The 17,209-nt window shown below is 42.8% G+C and overlaps 1 protein-coding gene across 2 annotated transcripts; it reads left to right on the top strand.

The window, feature by feature from the left end:
* The first annotated feature begins 11,584 nt into the window (after positions 1-11,584).
* On the top strand, positions 11,585-16,086 carry LOC123144481 (protein NDL1). 2 transcript variants are annotated; one of them, XM_044563636.1, is made up of 11 exons: positions 11,585-11,835; positions 14,027-14,126; positions 14,224-14,321; positions 14,442-14,530; positions 14,635-14,695; positions 14,776-14,862; positions 14,958-15,035; positions 15,125-15,181; positions 15,275-15,330; positions 15,436-15,571; positions 15,639-16,086. In XM_044563636.1, exons 1-11 carry the CDS (start codon positions 11,773-11,775, stop codon positions 15,858-15,860), a joined length of 1,047 nt encoding a protein of 348 aa, XP_044419571.1. In that variant the 5' UTR covers positions 11,585-11,772; the 3' UTR covers positions 15,861-16,086. The 2 variants fall into 2 exon arrangements, with proteins under 2 accessions (XP_044419571.1, XP_044419572.1); XM_044563637.1 differs by lacking the exon at positions 11,585-11,835 and adding an exon at positions 11,942-12,334.
* The last annotated feature ends 1,123 nt before the right edge of the window (positions 16,087-17,209 follow it).

Here is a 17,209-nt window from a genome sequence, read left to right as displayed (position 1 = left end):
ACGGCAGCACCCATGCCTACGCAAAAGAAGCGCATGTAAAAGCAAAATAGTGAGTTTAGCAAAATTAAAAATTCTAAGAAAATGCAAGTTCAACCAGGGAAACCCCATAAGTTCGATGAACCAAAACCCCAAAGTTCATATAAAACAAGTTAGGTTCACACGGACATCCCCTACACCCTTCGCCCTTGAAGTTCGACATGACATGCTCTGTGTAAATCTAAAAATATTTTTTATGGTAGGAAATTACTTTGATTTCCATTTTTATGTAAAAAAAAAGGTGAGCAAATAAGAGCAGAAAACAAATATTGATGTGGTTTTTTTATGACCATATTTTCTCAAATTCTAGAAAAAAAACCTAGAAGATCAAATTTAAAAATATGAAGCAGTTTAATGTTTCTTTCCACATATTGTGTTTCTTTCACATGTAACCAAACCGAAAAGTTTTGCAATTGCTACTCTTTGTTGTGATGTCCAAAAAAGAATTGAGTTTTTGTTGAAGTTCAAATAAATAAATATGAGTTGTTCTATGTTAAATAAATAATTGAAAAAGACCCAGGAAGTCCAAATTAAAAAAGGAGCAGTTCGTTGTTTATACAAAATTCATATTTTTCTTAATATTAAGGAATTAAAAAATAAGAAGTTCAAAAATAAAAAACTAGAAGTTCAAATTTTAAAAATACAGTAGTTCAAAAATTCATTAAAAAGATTATCACCATTTCTAAACTAAAAGTATCTAGAAGTTAAAATTCAATTAATGAACCGGTTCAATATATATTACAAAACTAGGATTTTCTCATTACTACTAGAAATAAACCAAGAAGTCCAAATTCAAAAAATAGTGCAGTTCGATTTTGCTAAAACAAACTTAGATTTTCCTTGTTACTAAAGAATAAAATGATGAAGTTTAAATTAAAATACAGGAGTAGTTTGATGTATACGGGAAACTCAAATTATTACCTTTTCTAAGAAAAATAAAACTATAAAGTTCAATATACAAAAAAAAGTTTGATGCTTATTTAAAAACATATTTCCTTTCTAAGAATATGACTAAGAAGTTCAAATTAAAATAATAGAGAAGTTCAAAGTATATAAAAAACTCAGATTTGTTGCAAGAAGTTCACGTGCACCTCCGTGCATGGTTCAAAAATTATATTGTAGGACGTCCGACCTCCAATTACATGTTGTAAAATGGCAAAAAATGACGTTCGACCTTCAATTGCGTGTAATTCGACGTATACACAAAAATGTGATAGAAGTTCATAATGAAATCAACGAGAAGTTCAAGTACTACAAGGAATGCATTTCAGGTGAGAATAAAAGTAGCGAAAAATAAAAGCTTAAAATATTTGTTGAAAGAAGTTCAAGTGTTGTATCCGGGGAAGTTCAAAAATTCTTGTGAGAGAGGTTCACCTTGTATTTCCATGTTCAAAAACACAAAAAAGAATTATTTTTTGCGTTCTAAAATAATTCTCTCAATCCACAAAGAAGTTCTGTTATTATTTGGGAGCAATTTGATTTCAAAAAGAAAAATAAAGAATTCAAATTATAAAAATGGAAAAAAAATCATGTACTACATGGTGTGTGTTTAATATGAGAAAAATGAATTAAAAGGAAATGTCCAAATGTTTTGTTGTTATAAGTTCAAGTCCTCGGTCGGAGAAAGTTAAAAAAATTATTGTGAGAGAGGTTTGTACAAAAGGAATATCATTTGTGTACAGAAGTTCAACGTGAAAACAGTAGGAAGTTCAACTACTACACTGAATGAATTTCACATGAAAAACTTTTAAAATCGTCGCGAGTATGAAAAAAATGATCAACATGGGAAAGTTGTGTGTTTACAGCAGCTTTCCATCGGTATATCACTTGCTCAATTCCGTTGAGTGGATGGAGAGCTACGAGCAAAATAAAGCACGTGAAAAACAGAGTGAAGTTCAGGTAGACATGCCGAGAAGTTCAAGTTCTTCATGCGGTGCATTTTCGAAGAATCTGTTTTGCGATAAAGGCAGAACACATGATCTCGTTGTTTTCAAAATTAACTTGAAAACGACTAGGAATCAGAAAAAAAACCATCTACATGAAAAAGTTTCGCATTTTCCGTAGCTTTTCAACGGTGTATTATTTGCCCCATTCTGATAAAGTTTGTATAAGTCACGGCCAAAAAATGTTTTAGCCATTTTAGAAATTGACTCAAAACCATAAGGAGTTGGGAGAAACAATATATACCAAAAAGTTTCGCATTTCCTCAAGCTTTCCAATGCCATATCATTTGCTGCATTCGGACGTACAGATAAAATATTAGCCTGAAAATACGAACTCGGTGGAACTTGTACCGTCTTCTAAATTACTTTTAAACCGTTCAAAATTAGAAAAAACTTTCAACATGGAAAAGTAGCGCATTTTCATAAGCTTTCCAATGCCATATCAATTGCATCAATTGGATTAGCCATTTAGAAGTGGCATCGAAAATATGAACTCGTTATTCGGTTTGCAAAATTTTACGATTTTCCAAATTACTCTTTAACCATAGGGAATTAGAGAAAACTTTCAACTTGTGGAAGGAGCGGTTTTGCAGCAGCTTTCCAGCACCATATTATTTGCCTCATTCTGATAAATGGCTTAGAAATGCGATCGAAAATACGATTCACATTTTTTGTATGAAGAAAAAACGGTTTTCAAAACTGCTCTTAAACCGTTTACATTTTGCCAAAATTTTAACTTGGGTCATGATACTCGCGTCCATAGCTTTCCAAGGGTATATCGCAAGCCCCATTTGGGCAATGTTTGCGGAAGTTCAACCTAGCACTAGGGGAAGTTCAGGTCGAACAACTCAGGCGGTAAAATTGCAACAGAGGCATGTTTCATCACGACCCGAGAGCAAATCCGCCAATGAGCGAGATTCCTAGTTAAAATGGGCATTTAATTGCTAAAAACCGTTTGCAGATTACACTTACATCACATAGAACACGATTGACCAGAAAAAATCGCGCGGGGAGACACGGTTGCGAAGATAGCCCGAAGATTGGGTTCCTACAGAGGCAAGTTCAGGTTGTGTAACTCAGGAAGTTCAGGTTGTGATAGAATAATATTCTGATCCCGTGATCAGAATAGTGTTTATGTGTGTGTGTGTGTGTGTGTGAAGGAAGTATTTAAATTTGATCAAACATTGAAAAAATACACATTTTTTATGATGAGGGAGTACCTAAATAGTTAAAGAATACTAATGTTGATCTATAATACTACAGTTGATGAACAACAAATTCGGTACTCCCTTTTTCGTGTGCAAAAAGAGGAAGCATGATAAATAAAAGTTATATTATGGTCCATCAACCACCGACGACCGTTGTTGTCGTCAAAACGAGTCATCGACGCACCGATGTCGCCACTCTTATTCCAGAACCAGTCTAACCCTCTCGGTGATAGCCGAGAAGTCATTGTGTACCAACATTAGTATTTCCACATAATGCGCTGAAACTCCACTACTATATTAAATAACGCAACTTCAGCCCTTTAACTTGATATTTGATCACATATTGGTCGAGAATTAATACGTTGTAGTTCATAGATTTTTTTACTTGGGCAACTTTGGACATGCTAGCAATTGCATGTTCATAGTATTTGGTGTGTCATACTTTATAAGAATATAATTTTCTTAGTTTAGGTACCCGTTGGTAGGCCCCGACAATGGAGGAGGCTCATAGAGGCCAATGGGGCTGCGAAAAATGAAAATTTTATTTTAATACTAAGCAATGGCCTAACTCATGACTAAACAATTTTCCTCCCAGCCCAAATGCAATGACACACCCTCAGCCTTTCTCACGTTCGTTTCTCCCTTCCCCAAGCAACACATTTCTATGTGATTTGCCTCCATTGCTATTGAAATTCGATATCCTCTTCCCAAGTCCTAGTTCCACAAACTTGGTATCCTCCTTTTCGGCTGCTCCATTGAGACTCCAATTTCCAACCGATGTTGTGGCGCTCGCTTCTGCATGCCACCATCGTTGATGCCCATCTCGTCATCTCATGTTGTTGCTGTGCTACACGCCATCGATCATCCCCGACGGCTTGCTGCTGCATCTGTATGACCCCGCTGCTGTTGTCCTTCTCGTACTGTTGTTGCATCTGCATGACTCGATGCGACACCGATCAATGAGCTGAATAGTGAAGTGTTGCTAAAGGACTAAAGGAGCAAATTGAGATATGTTTCAAAGATATTTAGATTGGTCAGAGTGTGTAAAATTCAGTTGAATAAAGTTGATTCGGAGATATTCAGATGGTCAGATGGTGTGTAAATTTGATTACCCATTTAACATTATGCACCATGCCATGTTCATGTAAAATTGATTCAAATGTTAACTCACTCATGTTCTGATTGTATCAATTAAAAGTACAATGCAAAAAATTAACTCAGGAAAGTACTAATGATATTTGAATTTTTGTTTTAGTTAACAATGCTGAAACAACACATCATGTAGTCCTTTGTCAAAAGAAAAGGAGGTGAAGAGACTCTTGATTGTGTATTCATGCATAATTTTCTTTTAGTTTAGAATTAGCCTCCATTTGGTTGCTTGTCACACTCCGCCACTGAGCCAGGGTAAGCTCAAGACCTGGTTAAACACAATACTAGTACTATCACACCGAACTTTGAGCATATACAACCGGACCCCTTAAATCCACCCTATATGTCTAGGCGGATGGCCCGGTCAGTGATCGGTCGGGAAAATACAATCCAAACGGCCCCCTCAAACCGATCCTATACTCCTGAGTTGCCCGGCACCCCTCAAACCCTGCCCATTTATGGGAGGGGGGATGGGGAGGCACAAGCACGCCCAGACGCATCCACCACGCCGGACTAAGGGAGGTACCCACGTGGAAAGCTACACATCCGCCGAGCACCAACACCAGTTTGGCGAGGACACATTCGTGGTGTCGATCCAGCGCACCCCTGAGGGGCCAAATCCGGTTATTTAAGCCGTGCGGCGAGGCAACCCTAGCCCCATCTCCATTACCCTCTCTTCATCCCGTTCGCGCAATCGCTGCTCCCTCCTCTCTCTCTCTCTCTCTCTTCCACTTCCAAGTCCGAGCTCGCCCTTGTCCGCGAGGAACCGATAGAAGATCATGTATTATAAGATGCGCATACCTGAACGCTGGGCGGAGATCCAAGCCAATATGCGCGTCGCGGAGGAGGCATGTTGCGCCGTCGAGCTTGCGGCGATGGAGGAGGACGAGGAGATGCTGGAAAAGGAGGTGCTGGAGGAGGAGGAGGAGTCGGGTGCCGATGATGAGGATGCGGCCATGGAGGAGGACACAGAGGATGCGCGGGGTTACAACTTTGCTATGGCGAAGGCGGAGTTCCAAAATGCCGAAGCCTAACGTTTGAGGCAAAGCAGGCCGCCATCTTGATTCAGTCCAAGCAGGAGGTAGCAGCCAACTATTTGTCCTATCCACCTCGTGGACTTGGCATTGGACGAGTTGTTCTAGTCCTGTCGAACGATGATGAGGAGGAGAAGCTAGAGGTGCGGCATGTCGCCAATGACCACAAGGATAGTCTTTCTGGCACACGGGATATTGACATCTGCAACGACGAGTAGAGTTTAAGTAGGGTAGTTTGTTTTCAATGTAACTCGTTTGCTAATGTGTGATCTAGTACGTAGATGAATTTTATGTTGCATGGTATGGTATGAAAATAAGGGTTTGGATTTGAGGATTGTGGTTGTAGCACCAGACAGATGAGTATAGGGTTGAATAGTCTGGTTGTTGATGCTCTTAGTTGTCTATTTGGCTCCCGTGGTGAACAGTAAATTTAAAAGAAAATACTAAAACAATTAAGAAAATACAATTTATTTTGTATGGAAGATGCTTAGGTGCGTGAGGTCCGCTTCAAATTTTAGCTCATTTCGACATCCGAGTAGCTCTCGAAAAAAGCAAAATTAGGGTTTGTAAAACAGTTTACTGTTCATCTACTGTTCTGACCCAATTTTTTTTTTTGCTAAGAGCTACTCGTATGTCCAAATGATGTGAAATTTGGAGCCAACCTCACGCACCAAATCATCTTCCATACAAGAAAAAAAATCAGAATTTTTTACATTTTTTTAGTTTCTTTTAATTTCCTCTTAACCGGTTATGAGTTTGAATTTTTTTTCGAGAGTACGTCTAGGCCTACCATAGCTTTATAGAAGGCGGAATTAAGTTCCAAGAAAGCTACCACTTGATGCGAACAACGAGCGTAGCACGAACACCACACCTGACAAGACCACAGACAAACACTACAGCTAGACAAGCTACAATGCAAAAAAGCCTATCCTAAACTGATACACAGCACCGCGTCTCGACCAACACCAGGCACCTCCGAAGACCACACTTCCGCAGAACTTCTCTTGTCGACGCGCCATCCACCCTTAGTGCCTAAGAGAAAGTGGCAGATGAATGGCAGGACTCGATCCAATCTGGGAAGACACCGTCTTGGACTCACCGACGACGAACGTACATAGCGCCACTGAGGATCAGAAAAGGATAGCGGCGAGCACCAGAGGAGAGCAACAAGGAGCCAGTCATGTCTCCAAACACAATGCTCCCAACAGAGGAGCGGCGCCGAGGACGCCGCCATCGTGCCGATCCGAGCATCGAATCTAGGCTTTCGCCCGGAGACATCCACCAACACCAAGAGTGCGAGGGATGAGGCGAACACGCACGATGATGCCTCCAAGGAGGGGAATGACATCCACGGGTGCCATCACCGCCGGCCCGGCAGGAGCCGTGCAAGATTTTCATCCGCGCGTCGCCCATCTCCACGTCTAGGGACGGGTGGAGCCACCCCATACCCTTACCCATACCCCCTGAGCTTACCCATCACCCTTACCCATACCCGCCAACGGGTACAAATTTTCTCCATACCCATTACCCGACAGGGTAGATGGGTACCTGCGGGTAAAATTACCCATGTTTGCAAAGCATCAATTTGAACAAATCATAGTCGTAAACAACAACATATAATGATAATTTACAATAATAGATTATAAACAACAACACATTTAATAAACAACAACACTTTCTTTTAAACAATAACACATCAAAACAACATCACATAGTCGTAAATTCATGACAAACATAGTCATATATTTTGAGTTCACAAATACATGACAAAAGTGTAGAATGTAGAGATAATTTAGAGTTCACTTAGATTTTATATGTGTACATGGGTATGTGGGTATGGGTTATATGTGATGCCCCGAGACCGACGCTCCAGAAGACTTCCATATATTTCGTGTTCGCCGTGTGTTTTATTTTGTTTGTTGCATTCATCATCGCATCATTCGCATTGCATCGGCACTTCGTTGCTGTCATGTTTTAAAACTTGCATTCACTCGTCGTTGCCGTTTCTCCCTTTGCCTTCATCACCTCTCTTAGACCCCCCCTCTCGTGCGCGTCCGAAAACTTCCCCGAACCCGAACCGGGCTATCGTTACCGTTGGGTCCGGATCATCCCCAAACATCTATAAAACATCTTCGTTTTCTTAGTTGGACTTCCGAAGCCTATTTTATCTCAACCGTCCGATTTCGATCGGATGATCCAAACTCCCCTTCTTTTCATATATATAGTCCACCCCTAGTCCATTTTGGCAAACCCTAGAAATCCTCTCCTTTGTCCCGTCGCGCCGCCGCCACTAGCTCCACCTGGTCGCTCCCCTCGGGATCCCCTCCCTCGATCCCACAGCCTCCCCGACCAACTCCCTTCTCTCTTAGGATCCTCCCAGATCCGATCCAGCCAACCAGCAGCCTCCGACCATCTCCTTGATTTCCGCTGCCACCCAACTCCATCCTTCCCGCGCCTTCCCTCTCGATCCAGGAGCCCGAGCTCCCCTGCCTGAGGTCGCCGGAGACTAGCGCCCCGCTGCCTTCTCCTCCCTGTTCGATCCGGAGGAGAGGAGCTCCTCCATGCCCCTCCTCGCGCCTATGGCCGCCGGCCACCCGAGCAGCAGTAGCAGTCCCGAACGCCGCCCTTCATCGCCCGCGCCCCTGCCTCTCCCTTTCTTCTTCCTTTCCTCCTCCCTCTCTCACCTGCTCTCGCTGTTCGTGCAACAGGGAGCCCCCGAGGAGTTTGCGCCGGCCATCCACGCCTCCGCGCCCTGCTTCCCGTTCTGCCCAGGAACGAGCACTGCCCCGCGTTGACCGGTCCAGCGCCAGCGTGGACGAGCGCCACTCGCCCGCGCGAGGCCACCTCTGCTCCCGCCACAGCCCAGCAGCCCCCATGCCGGCCTCCCTCTCTCCATCGAACCGGACCTCAGCCCATGGTGAGCGCCCCAGCAGCCTGCAGTTTCGGCCCGTGTCTTGTTTTTTTTCAGATCTGCGTTTTAGCATTATCCAGAGACTGCAGTTTTTCAGAAAACCCCTTAATGTTCATGCATCAATAATTCACAAACCATGCATCAGAATTAAATAAACTATATATGTAAGATGCTCAGTTTTTCATCTAGTTTCATAATATCTAACTTTCATCCATGTTAAAAATGTTTAAAATGCTGTTTGTTTAAATTTGCTAGATGGCATGTTAAAATGATTTATTTCATAACCAAATAACTGTAGCTCCGAATTTAATAAACTTTATATGGAAATGGGGTAGAAAAATGCATAGTTTAACATGGTGGCATTACTTTGCTTGTTTAACAACTCTAAAATATGATTTAGGGCAGAACAGTACCAATTCCAAAATATGCATATGAGGATTTTCCGGAATTGTTATTTGTTGTTCCGGCCTCATTTAAACTTGCCTAAATAGTTAGTTTACTTATGCTTCACCTCTTGCCATGTTAATCAACATTTAATATTGTTGGGTACATAAACGAGAGAGAACTAAATATTTGATGTGGTGTTTCGTTAATATGCAACTCGTTGCATACTGAGCTCCGCTTAATTTGTAGTATTGTTTGTGCACTTTGCCATCCCATGCCTCATTAAACCGGACATGCATCATACTTGATTGTGCATCATGCCATGTTATGTGATGGTTGTTTACCATGTTGTTTGCTTCTTTCCGGTGTTGCTTCTTCGGGTTAGTTCCGATAACGTCGCGTTTGTGAGGAATTGTTCGACTTCATCCGTTTGTCTTCTTCATGGACTCGTTCTTCTTCCTTGCGGGATCTCAGGCAAGATGACCATACCCTCGAAATCACTTCTATCTTCGCTTGCTAGTTGTTTCGCTCTATCGTTATGTCGCGCTACCTACCACTTGCTATATCATGCCTCCCATATTGCCAGGTCAGGCCTCTAACCCACCTTTCCTAGCAAACCGTTGTTTGGCTATGTTACCGCTTTTGCTCAGCCCCTCTTATAGCGTTGCTAGTTGTAGGTGAAGATGAAGATTGTTCCATGTTGGAACATGGATATGTTGGGATATCACACTATCTCTTATTTTAATTAATGCATCTATATACTTGGTAAAGGGTGGAAGGCTCGGCCTTATGCCTGGTGTTTTGTTCCACTCTTGCCGCCCTAGTTTCCGTCATACCGGTGTTATGTTCCTTGATTTTGCGTTCCTTACGCGGTTGGGTGTTATGGGAACCCCTTGACAGTTCGCTTTGAATAAAACTCCTCCAGCAAGGCCCAACCTTGGTTTTAACATTTGCCACCTAAGCCTTTTTCCCATGGGAGTCGCGCTCCCGAGGGTCATCTTTATTTTAACCCCCCGGGCCAGTGCTCCTCTGAGTATTGGTCCAACCTGTTAGCCGCCGGTGGTCACCAGGGACAACTCTGGGCTGGCCTACCGGAAGTTTGGACAATCCGGTGTGCCCTGAGAACGAGATATGTGTAGCTCCTATCGGGATTTGTCGGCACATTCGGGCGGCTTTGCTGGTCTTGTTTTACCATTGTCGAAATGTCTTGTAACCGGGATACCGAGACTAATCGCGTCTTCCCGGGAGAAGGAATATCCTTCGTTGACCGTGAGAGCTTGTGATGGGCTAAGTTGGGACACCCCTGCAGGGTATAAACTTTCGAGAGCCGTGCCCGCGGTTATGTGGCAGATGGAAATTTGTTAATGTCCGGTTGTAGAGAATTTGACACTTGACTTAATTAAAATGCATCAACCGCGTGTGTAGCCGTGATGGTCTCTTTTCGGCGGAATCTGGGAAGAGAACACAGTCTTGTGTTATGCTTGAACGTAAGTAGCTTCAGGATCACTTCTTGATCATTTCTAGCTTCTCGACCGTGCGTTGCTTCTCTTCTCGCTCTCATTTGCGTATATTAACCACCATATATGCTTAGTGCTTCCTGCAGCTCCACCTAATTACCTTATCCTACCCATAAGCTTAAATAGTCTTGATCTCGTGGGTGTGAGATTGCCGAGTTCTCGTGACTCACAGATACTTCCAAACAGTTGCAGGTGCCGATGATACCAGTGCAGGTGACGCAACCAAGCTCAAGTGGGAGCTCGATGAAGATCTTGGTCGTTGTTTGTGTCTTTTCCGGATGATCAGTAGTGGTGCCCAATTGGGACGATCGGGGATCTAGCATTTGGGGTTGTTTTCTTTTTATTTTGGTTCCGTAGTCGGACCTTTAAATGTACTCTGGATGAGGTATGTTTAACTTGTTATTTGTGTGAAGTGGCGATTGTAAGCCAACTCTTTATCCCTTTCTTATTCAGTACATGGGATTGTGTGAAGATGACCCTTCTTGCGACAAAAACCACATTGCGGTTATGCCTCCAAGTCGTGCCTCGACACGTGGGAGATATAGCCGCATCGTGGGTGTTACACGATCCCATACCCGTACCCGCTCTACCCGATGGGTTTCAAATTTCCCTATTTATATACCCATGGGTAACTTTTTGTCCCATACCCATACCCTAATAAGGTTTTTACCCGCAGGATATACGGGTAATGGGTACCATTGCCATCTCTATCCACGTCTCCATGGGATTGGCAGCCCTGCCAAGAAGCCTCACACCGCTGCCACCGTAGCACTTGCTGATGTAGCTGCATAGCCGAGGACCGATGACTGACCATCCAGTAGGGAAACCAGTTATGAGTCTGAACTCAGAAAGGATATCGGGTTAGTTAGACTCTTTTAGGGGGTGTTTGTTTCCAGGGACTTTTTTGTGTAGGGACTAGAAAAAGTCCCTCTTAGAGAGTTTTTTACCAAACGGGAGGGACTTTTTAGGGACTAAACTAGGCATTTGGGACTAAATGAAGAAGACTCTCAAGGAGAGTCTTTTTGGGACTTTTTGGGACTTTTCCAATAATGCCCCACCATGCACCCATTGGCCCGCCACCCCATGGTGTTGTTTGATTGTTATTTTTCTATATACTAGGGGCAACATGGTCATTTAATAACCTCTAGGAAGGGACTAGGGACTTTTTAGTCTCTGGAAACAAACAGGGAGGAATTTTTTAGGGACTAAGAACTTTTTAGTTGGGACTAGAAAAAGTCTTAGGACTAGAAAACCAAACACCACCTTAACCTCGTAGCATCGCTGGTTTTCAAAAGAAGTGAGTAATGTGTAATGTGTAACCTGGGGATTGGGTTGCAATAATAGGAAAGTGCAAGATCAGCGGAGCGAATATAGGAACGCCTCCTCAACCTCGAAGAAGAGGCGGGCGACGCCAAAGTGAATGAAAGTGAGAAAAAAAGAGAGCGTGTGTGCGTGCTGCTCCTTCGTTTATAAGCGACGCCAAGACAGACAGGAGGAGAGAGAGAGAAAGAGAGAGGCGAGCGGAGCATTTATAGGCGGAGGGGGGAGAGAGAGAGAGAGGGGAGGAGGCCCCCGGCGTCGAGGACGGCGATGGGGGACTCCGGCGGCTCCGTGGTGTCGGTCGACGTCGAGCGCATCTCCTTGGGCGGCAAGGTCAGTCCGCCCTGCCCCCGTTTCTTGGAAATCCGTGCTGTCTGGGCCCATCTTTTCCTCTCCGTGATTTGGGCTGTTGTTGCATTTGGTTAGGGTGCGCTTTTGCGGCCATGGATTGGGGATTTGTTCGATTTTATGGTGTTGTGTCGCGTGGCTGTTTCGCCAAAACCAGCTCATGATTTGGTGCCCGATTTCTGATTCTACTCGGACTGTGGAGTACAACCAAACCAAAGCAGGGTTCTACTGGAATTGTTGAGTCCAGTTGGAGGAGACTTTGTCCGTCTTGGTATACTGTTGCTCCGGGATTCCACACCAATAAAGCAGGCACCTCCCTGTTGTATTTGTGGCATACTGTTCCCGCTTGTTTCGCCACCTGCGATTCGATTCTGCATGCTACATTTCGTCGTCTGCTGAAGCGATTGCCATATTTAGCTACGAGATGGTGAATCTTTCGCAGCATCCTCTGCTGGCCTTGTCGTCTTCGTCGTCGTCTGCCTACGTATGTCCCTTGCAACCTACGGCTATGGCCTGGTCACATTCTCCTTGCTCGCTGGTTACCTTAATAATTAATTTATTCAAGCAATTCAGCTCACCGGAATCGCCTACGTTTGCCTGTTGGCACGATTTCAGCACAAAAAGATTCCCTTGCCTGTTGCTTGGGTTTCCTAACCTCCACTCTTCTTCTTGGCGCTTCTTTGAGCAGTCGCCCAGTTCTTTATTCACCTGATTGTGCTTTCTCGGTCCTTATGAATATAGATTTCTACCGCTGAGTATGTTGCGCTGTGCAAATTCTTTGTTCTACGTATGTGGGGGGTGCAATTAATTAATAGCTGCAACCTCTTACCATTTCCTGTAAAGAAGCTGTACTTTTGTTTGGTTGTTGGTTTGTTTTTCTCAAGCCAAACTATCTGGCCTGTGGAATCTTCATACAGTTTGGACGAAGTTTTTGTTTGGCCGTGGACTAGTGTTTGGTTGAAATATTGAGGAGAGTGCGGTTTACAAGTCGCTTTCACGTCAGTTTCTGCGCATTTTTAATACGATGCTTGTGCCGTGGCTGTCAACTCCAATCAGTGCTCTGTGCAATACCTAGGCCATAATCATTCTTCCCGTGATAAAAAGAACTTTAATTTGTGGTTGTCTTGGACTGTTATTTTCTTGATGACAAGTGTATATTTTTTGGCTATTTGCGTGTGATTATGGCTTTTGCTCTGTAGAATAGTATAGTACTTTGCTTTGTCCTACAACAAATGCTTAGGGATCATTGCTTTAGCACAGTCATCATAATGAAACTATTCATGTCCTTTTCCCTTTTTTAGCATCTTTTCAGCTTTTTATAAATATAGAGAAAACAAAGATCCTTCAATCATGAAGTCATCACCTTTGCATCATTTTAGAGAAATTATTTCCTTTAAGCGTCAGGGGAGGACTTCTACCTTTTCCTCGCCTCTAAGAAATCTTGCGATAATAATTACTTTAATGCCTGTCTTGACCAAATTTAAAGGACCATTTCTCTTTGTATGGGTGTCTTTCAGTCCACATCAAGCTGGTTTAGTATGGACACAGATAGTGCATGACACCTAATTTGTCAAGCTGTATTTGAATAGATTTACTGATGAATTAAACAAAAATGACTTACTGATATATATATTTTCTGTATAAGCATAAGACACATACATGGTGCTCTGCGCACTACTCTCAAGGGGTATCTTGATGCTATCAGGATATACATTCAGCTCTGGATTTAGACATATTGTTGGTTTCTGTAGTGATTGGCCCTGAAGTACCATCTGGATTCCATGCTTATCTATATTGGACAGATGAAGACTACTTGGCACATCTATTTTGTATTTTAGTTGGATAGGGTCTTCATGATGGTGCTTCACATTAACATCATTACTTGCTTCAGATTTGTCATTAAGTTTTAGGCAGCTGAGGCAGCTGATGGTTCATCAGTCATCACTTGTCATACTGAAGTTGTGCTTGGTCAAATATGAGCCTTCCGTTATTTTGTCCCATGTGTCTTTCAGTGGATGCACACCTGTTGCTGTGGAATAGTTAATTTTTGATTTTATGCTGCGCGCTGCATTCTGCAGAATTACTTTTCGTGCTGGGTGCTATTTTGTTAGATTCCCCCCCCTCAAATTTTCTTTGTTTGTGTTTTAACACTGTCTCATTCCTCTTGTTTCTTCAGGAACATCATATACAAACAAATCATGGATCTGTATCTGTTGCAGTGTATGGTGATCATGACAAGCCTGCTCTTGTTACTTATCCAGATGTTGCTTTAAATCGTAAGTACAACACGCTAGTTTAAAGTGCTCGAGCTTTCTTGAAATTAGTCCAGCAATCTGAAAATTGAGCGCTAAACTCCATGTTATTGCTTCTCAGATATGTCTTGTTTCCAAGGATTACTCTTCTGCCCTGAAGCTGCTTCACTGCTGCTTCACAATTTTTGCATTTACCATATCAGCCCCCCAGGACACGAGGTCAGTAATTTGCAACTACTAAGCCTTGCATTTGCCATTAACATGATTCATCGCATAATTTGTAGTTTTTATATTTTCTCATTACTGCTTTTCTTGCATCCTATTGTGCAAATCATGTAGTTGGGAGCAGCTCCAATTTCACCAAAAAGACCTGCACCATCTGTTGATGACTTGGCGGATCAGGTTGCGGATGTTCTTGATTTCTTTGGGTAATCTTCTATTGGATTCTTTTAAAATTTCTATCAAGCTCAAACGATCTTGCCAATATTTTGTGGATTAACTTTTGTTTTCTTGTCAAATTTGCACATTCCAGATTAGGTTCTGTTATGTGCTTAGGTGCCACTGCGGGTGCTTACATTCTTACTCTCTTTGCAGTAGGTGTTTCTTTCAAGCATGTGTTCTGTGTATTGCTTATTTATGAAGACTTTTTATTGATCCACACACTCTTCTGCAGGCAAAGTATAGGGAGCGTGTATTAGGTCTTGTACTTGTTTCACCCCTATGTAGAGCCCCCACTTGGACTGAGTGGTTGTATAGTAAGGTAACTTTGCAGCATATGACATACTGGGTCCCAAATTTGATATTTCCTTTAAAAAATAGGACTGTACCGAACTAGTGATAATTTTGCATTCTTAGGTGGAGTCAAATTTGTTGTATTACTATGGGATGTGTGGGTTGGTCAAGGAAAGCTTACTGCAGCGGTTCTTCAGCAAGGTAACTATGGCTTGGTTTAACTTCCTCCACATGACATTTCCTTTGCTTTTCTTGAAACACATCCTTAAGTTATATCCTTGAATCCTTAGGAAGTAAGGGGATGCTCTGAGTCACCTGAATCAGATATAGTGCAGGCTTGTAGAAGTGTAAGCACCGCATACTGTTCTCTTCCTCTATTAATTATTCTCTTTTCCCTTTGAGCTATTAAGTCTAGACTTATGTTCTTTGGCATGTTGCAGTTGCTAGATCAGCGGCAGAGCATGAACGTGTGGCAGTTTGTACAGACAATGAACGGGTAAGTGTACATTGCACATTGCATGTTTCTTCATTCCAGTAACTCTAGTGCCAGGTTAGTTCATAGTTCATACTGAACTGAAACAAATTTTGGAATGATCTCCAGGAGATATGATTTGACGGAAGAGCTGAAGCAGCTTCAGTGTAGAACCCTTATTTTTGTTGGCGAGAATTCTCAGTTCCACGCGGAGGCTGTTCACATGACAGCAAAGCTCGATAGGAGATATTGTGCTCTAGTTGAGGTAAAAATATATATTTACATACCATTTAAATGTTTTAGTTGTGTTGACATCTGTAAATCTGTTGCAGGTGCAAGCATGCGGGTCACTCGTGACGGAGGAGCAACCTCATGCAATGCTTATACCGATGGAGTACTTCTTCATGGGGTACGGCCTCTACAAGCCAAGCCAGCTCGACTGCAGCCCGCGCAGCCCCCTGAGCCCATCTTGTATATCGCCGGAGCTCCTTTCGCCTGAGAGCATGGGAGTAAAGCTAAAGCCAATCAAGACACGAGCGCGGCTTCAAGTGTAGAGCAAGTGAATAAGGGCGGCATAGGTGTTTGCCATTTAGGGTGAAATTTTTAGGCTAACATGTGGATCGGTGAGATATTTGTGTTAATACTGTTATATGTAGATAAGAAATGACAGGTTGGGTAGGTTAGTGGTATTCTATTCCATTCCATTGATTTTTATCCTGTAAATTGTTATACTCCACTTGCTACATTGTCGATTAAAGCAAAAGGGAAATAATAGGGAAAGGTGAAGTGTTCCTTTTTTTTTTTGATTCGATAAAAGACGATTTTATTATCTCAGAATGTAGCATCATTGGATACAAAATATTATGAGTACCACTCGGCCTCTGCATAAATAAGATGTACACAACAAAATCCAAAAGTCCGACAAAAAATATGAAATAAAAACTGACATATCGGCAATAGTAGAGTCTTATAGACCGACACTATGCCTATGTTGAAGGTGGCGGTGGATCGATCCGGAGGTTATGCTGCCACCCAGGACCGTACCTTTCAAATCCGGGCCCGGTGCAAAATCAAATTTAGGTCCTATATGTAAACATATCAATTAAAATAGTTTGTACTAACTATTGTGATGATACAACTTTTTCTCAAAAAAATTCACATTAAAAAAATAATTTACTTGTTGCCAAGAATAAAATAACAATAGCCAGCCGCCACATACCCAAAAAGCAAAGAGCTAGGGTTCCTCTGCCTCCCGCCGGCGCCGGCTTCGGTCCGCCCCGTCTCCCGTGGCCTTAGGACCATGGGGGCGGAGTGGATCTCGGCCCTTGCCGGTGGGAGGGCTCCGTTTTTAGATCTTTTTCCGAGGTTTGTTAGGGTTTGTGTCCTACTTAGGAATGCGAGACGGCGACGACTCCTTGAAGATGGAATAAAGGTCTCCCCGCCTAGCCCCCGTTCCGGTGATGCGTTTAGCATCGTCGGTGGGTGTGTGGAGGTGTGTCTCCGGTAGATCTACCTTTGATGGATTCGCTCGGATTTGTTCGTCGTTCGTATTTGTTCGTGTGTTTTCAAGTTGGATCCTTCTTATCTACACTCTTCATCAGCGGCGGTTTCTATTCTGGTGCGTTGGTTCTATGGGGCCTTAGCACGACTCGACTGTCTACTACAACAAGATTTGCCCGGCTCCGGTGAGGGAGGACGATGACAGCGGCGCGCCTTCGGCTCGCTTCAGTGCTTGCGGTCGTCGCTAGGTGGTCTACGGATCTGGATGTAATTTTATTATTTTTTGTATTCGTTGTACTGCCATGATTAAAGATGAATAGATCAGAAGTTTATCCCGCAAAAATAAAAAATAAAATAACGATGAAATAAATCAGAAATAGAAAAAAATATACTTGTCTACAAG

Source organism: Triticum aestivum, chromosome 6D (assembly GCF_018294505.1).
Source record: "Triticum aestivum cultivar Chinese Spring chromosome 6D, IWGSC CS RefSeq v2.1, whole genome shotgun sequence".
Taxonomy (NCBI): Eukaryota; Viridiplantae; Streptophyta; class Magnoliopsida; order Poales; family Poaceae; genus Triticum; species Triticum aestivum.
The sequence above is the reverse complement of the archived record's forward strand: the minus strand, read 5'-3'. Positions and strand labels throughout refer to the sequence as shown.

Coding starts and splice junctions, on each gene's coding strand:
- LOC123144481 (XM_044563636.1), top strand. CDS start 11,773: ATGGGGGACTCCGGCGGCTCCGTGGTGTCGGTCGACGTCGAGCGCATC. Junction 14,127..14,223: donor TCCAGATGTTGCTTTAAATC/GTAAGTACAACA, acceptor ATTGCTTCTCAG/ATATGTCTTGTTTCCAAGGA. Junction 15,036..15,124: donor TGCAGCGGTTCTTCAGCAAG/GTAACTATGGCT, acceptor TTGAATCCTTAG/GAAGTAAGGGGATGCTCTGA.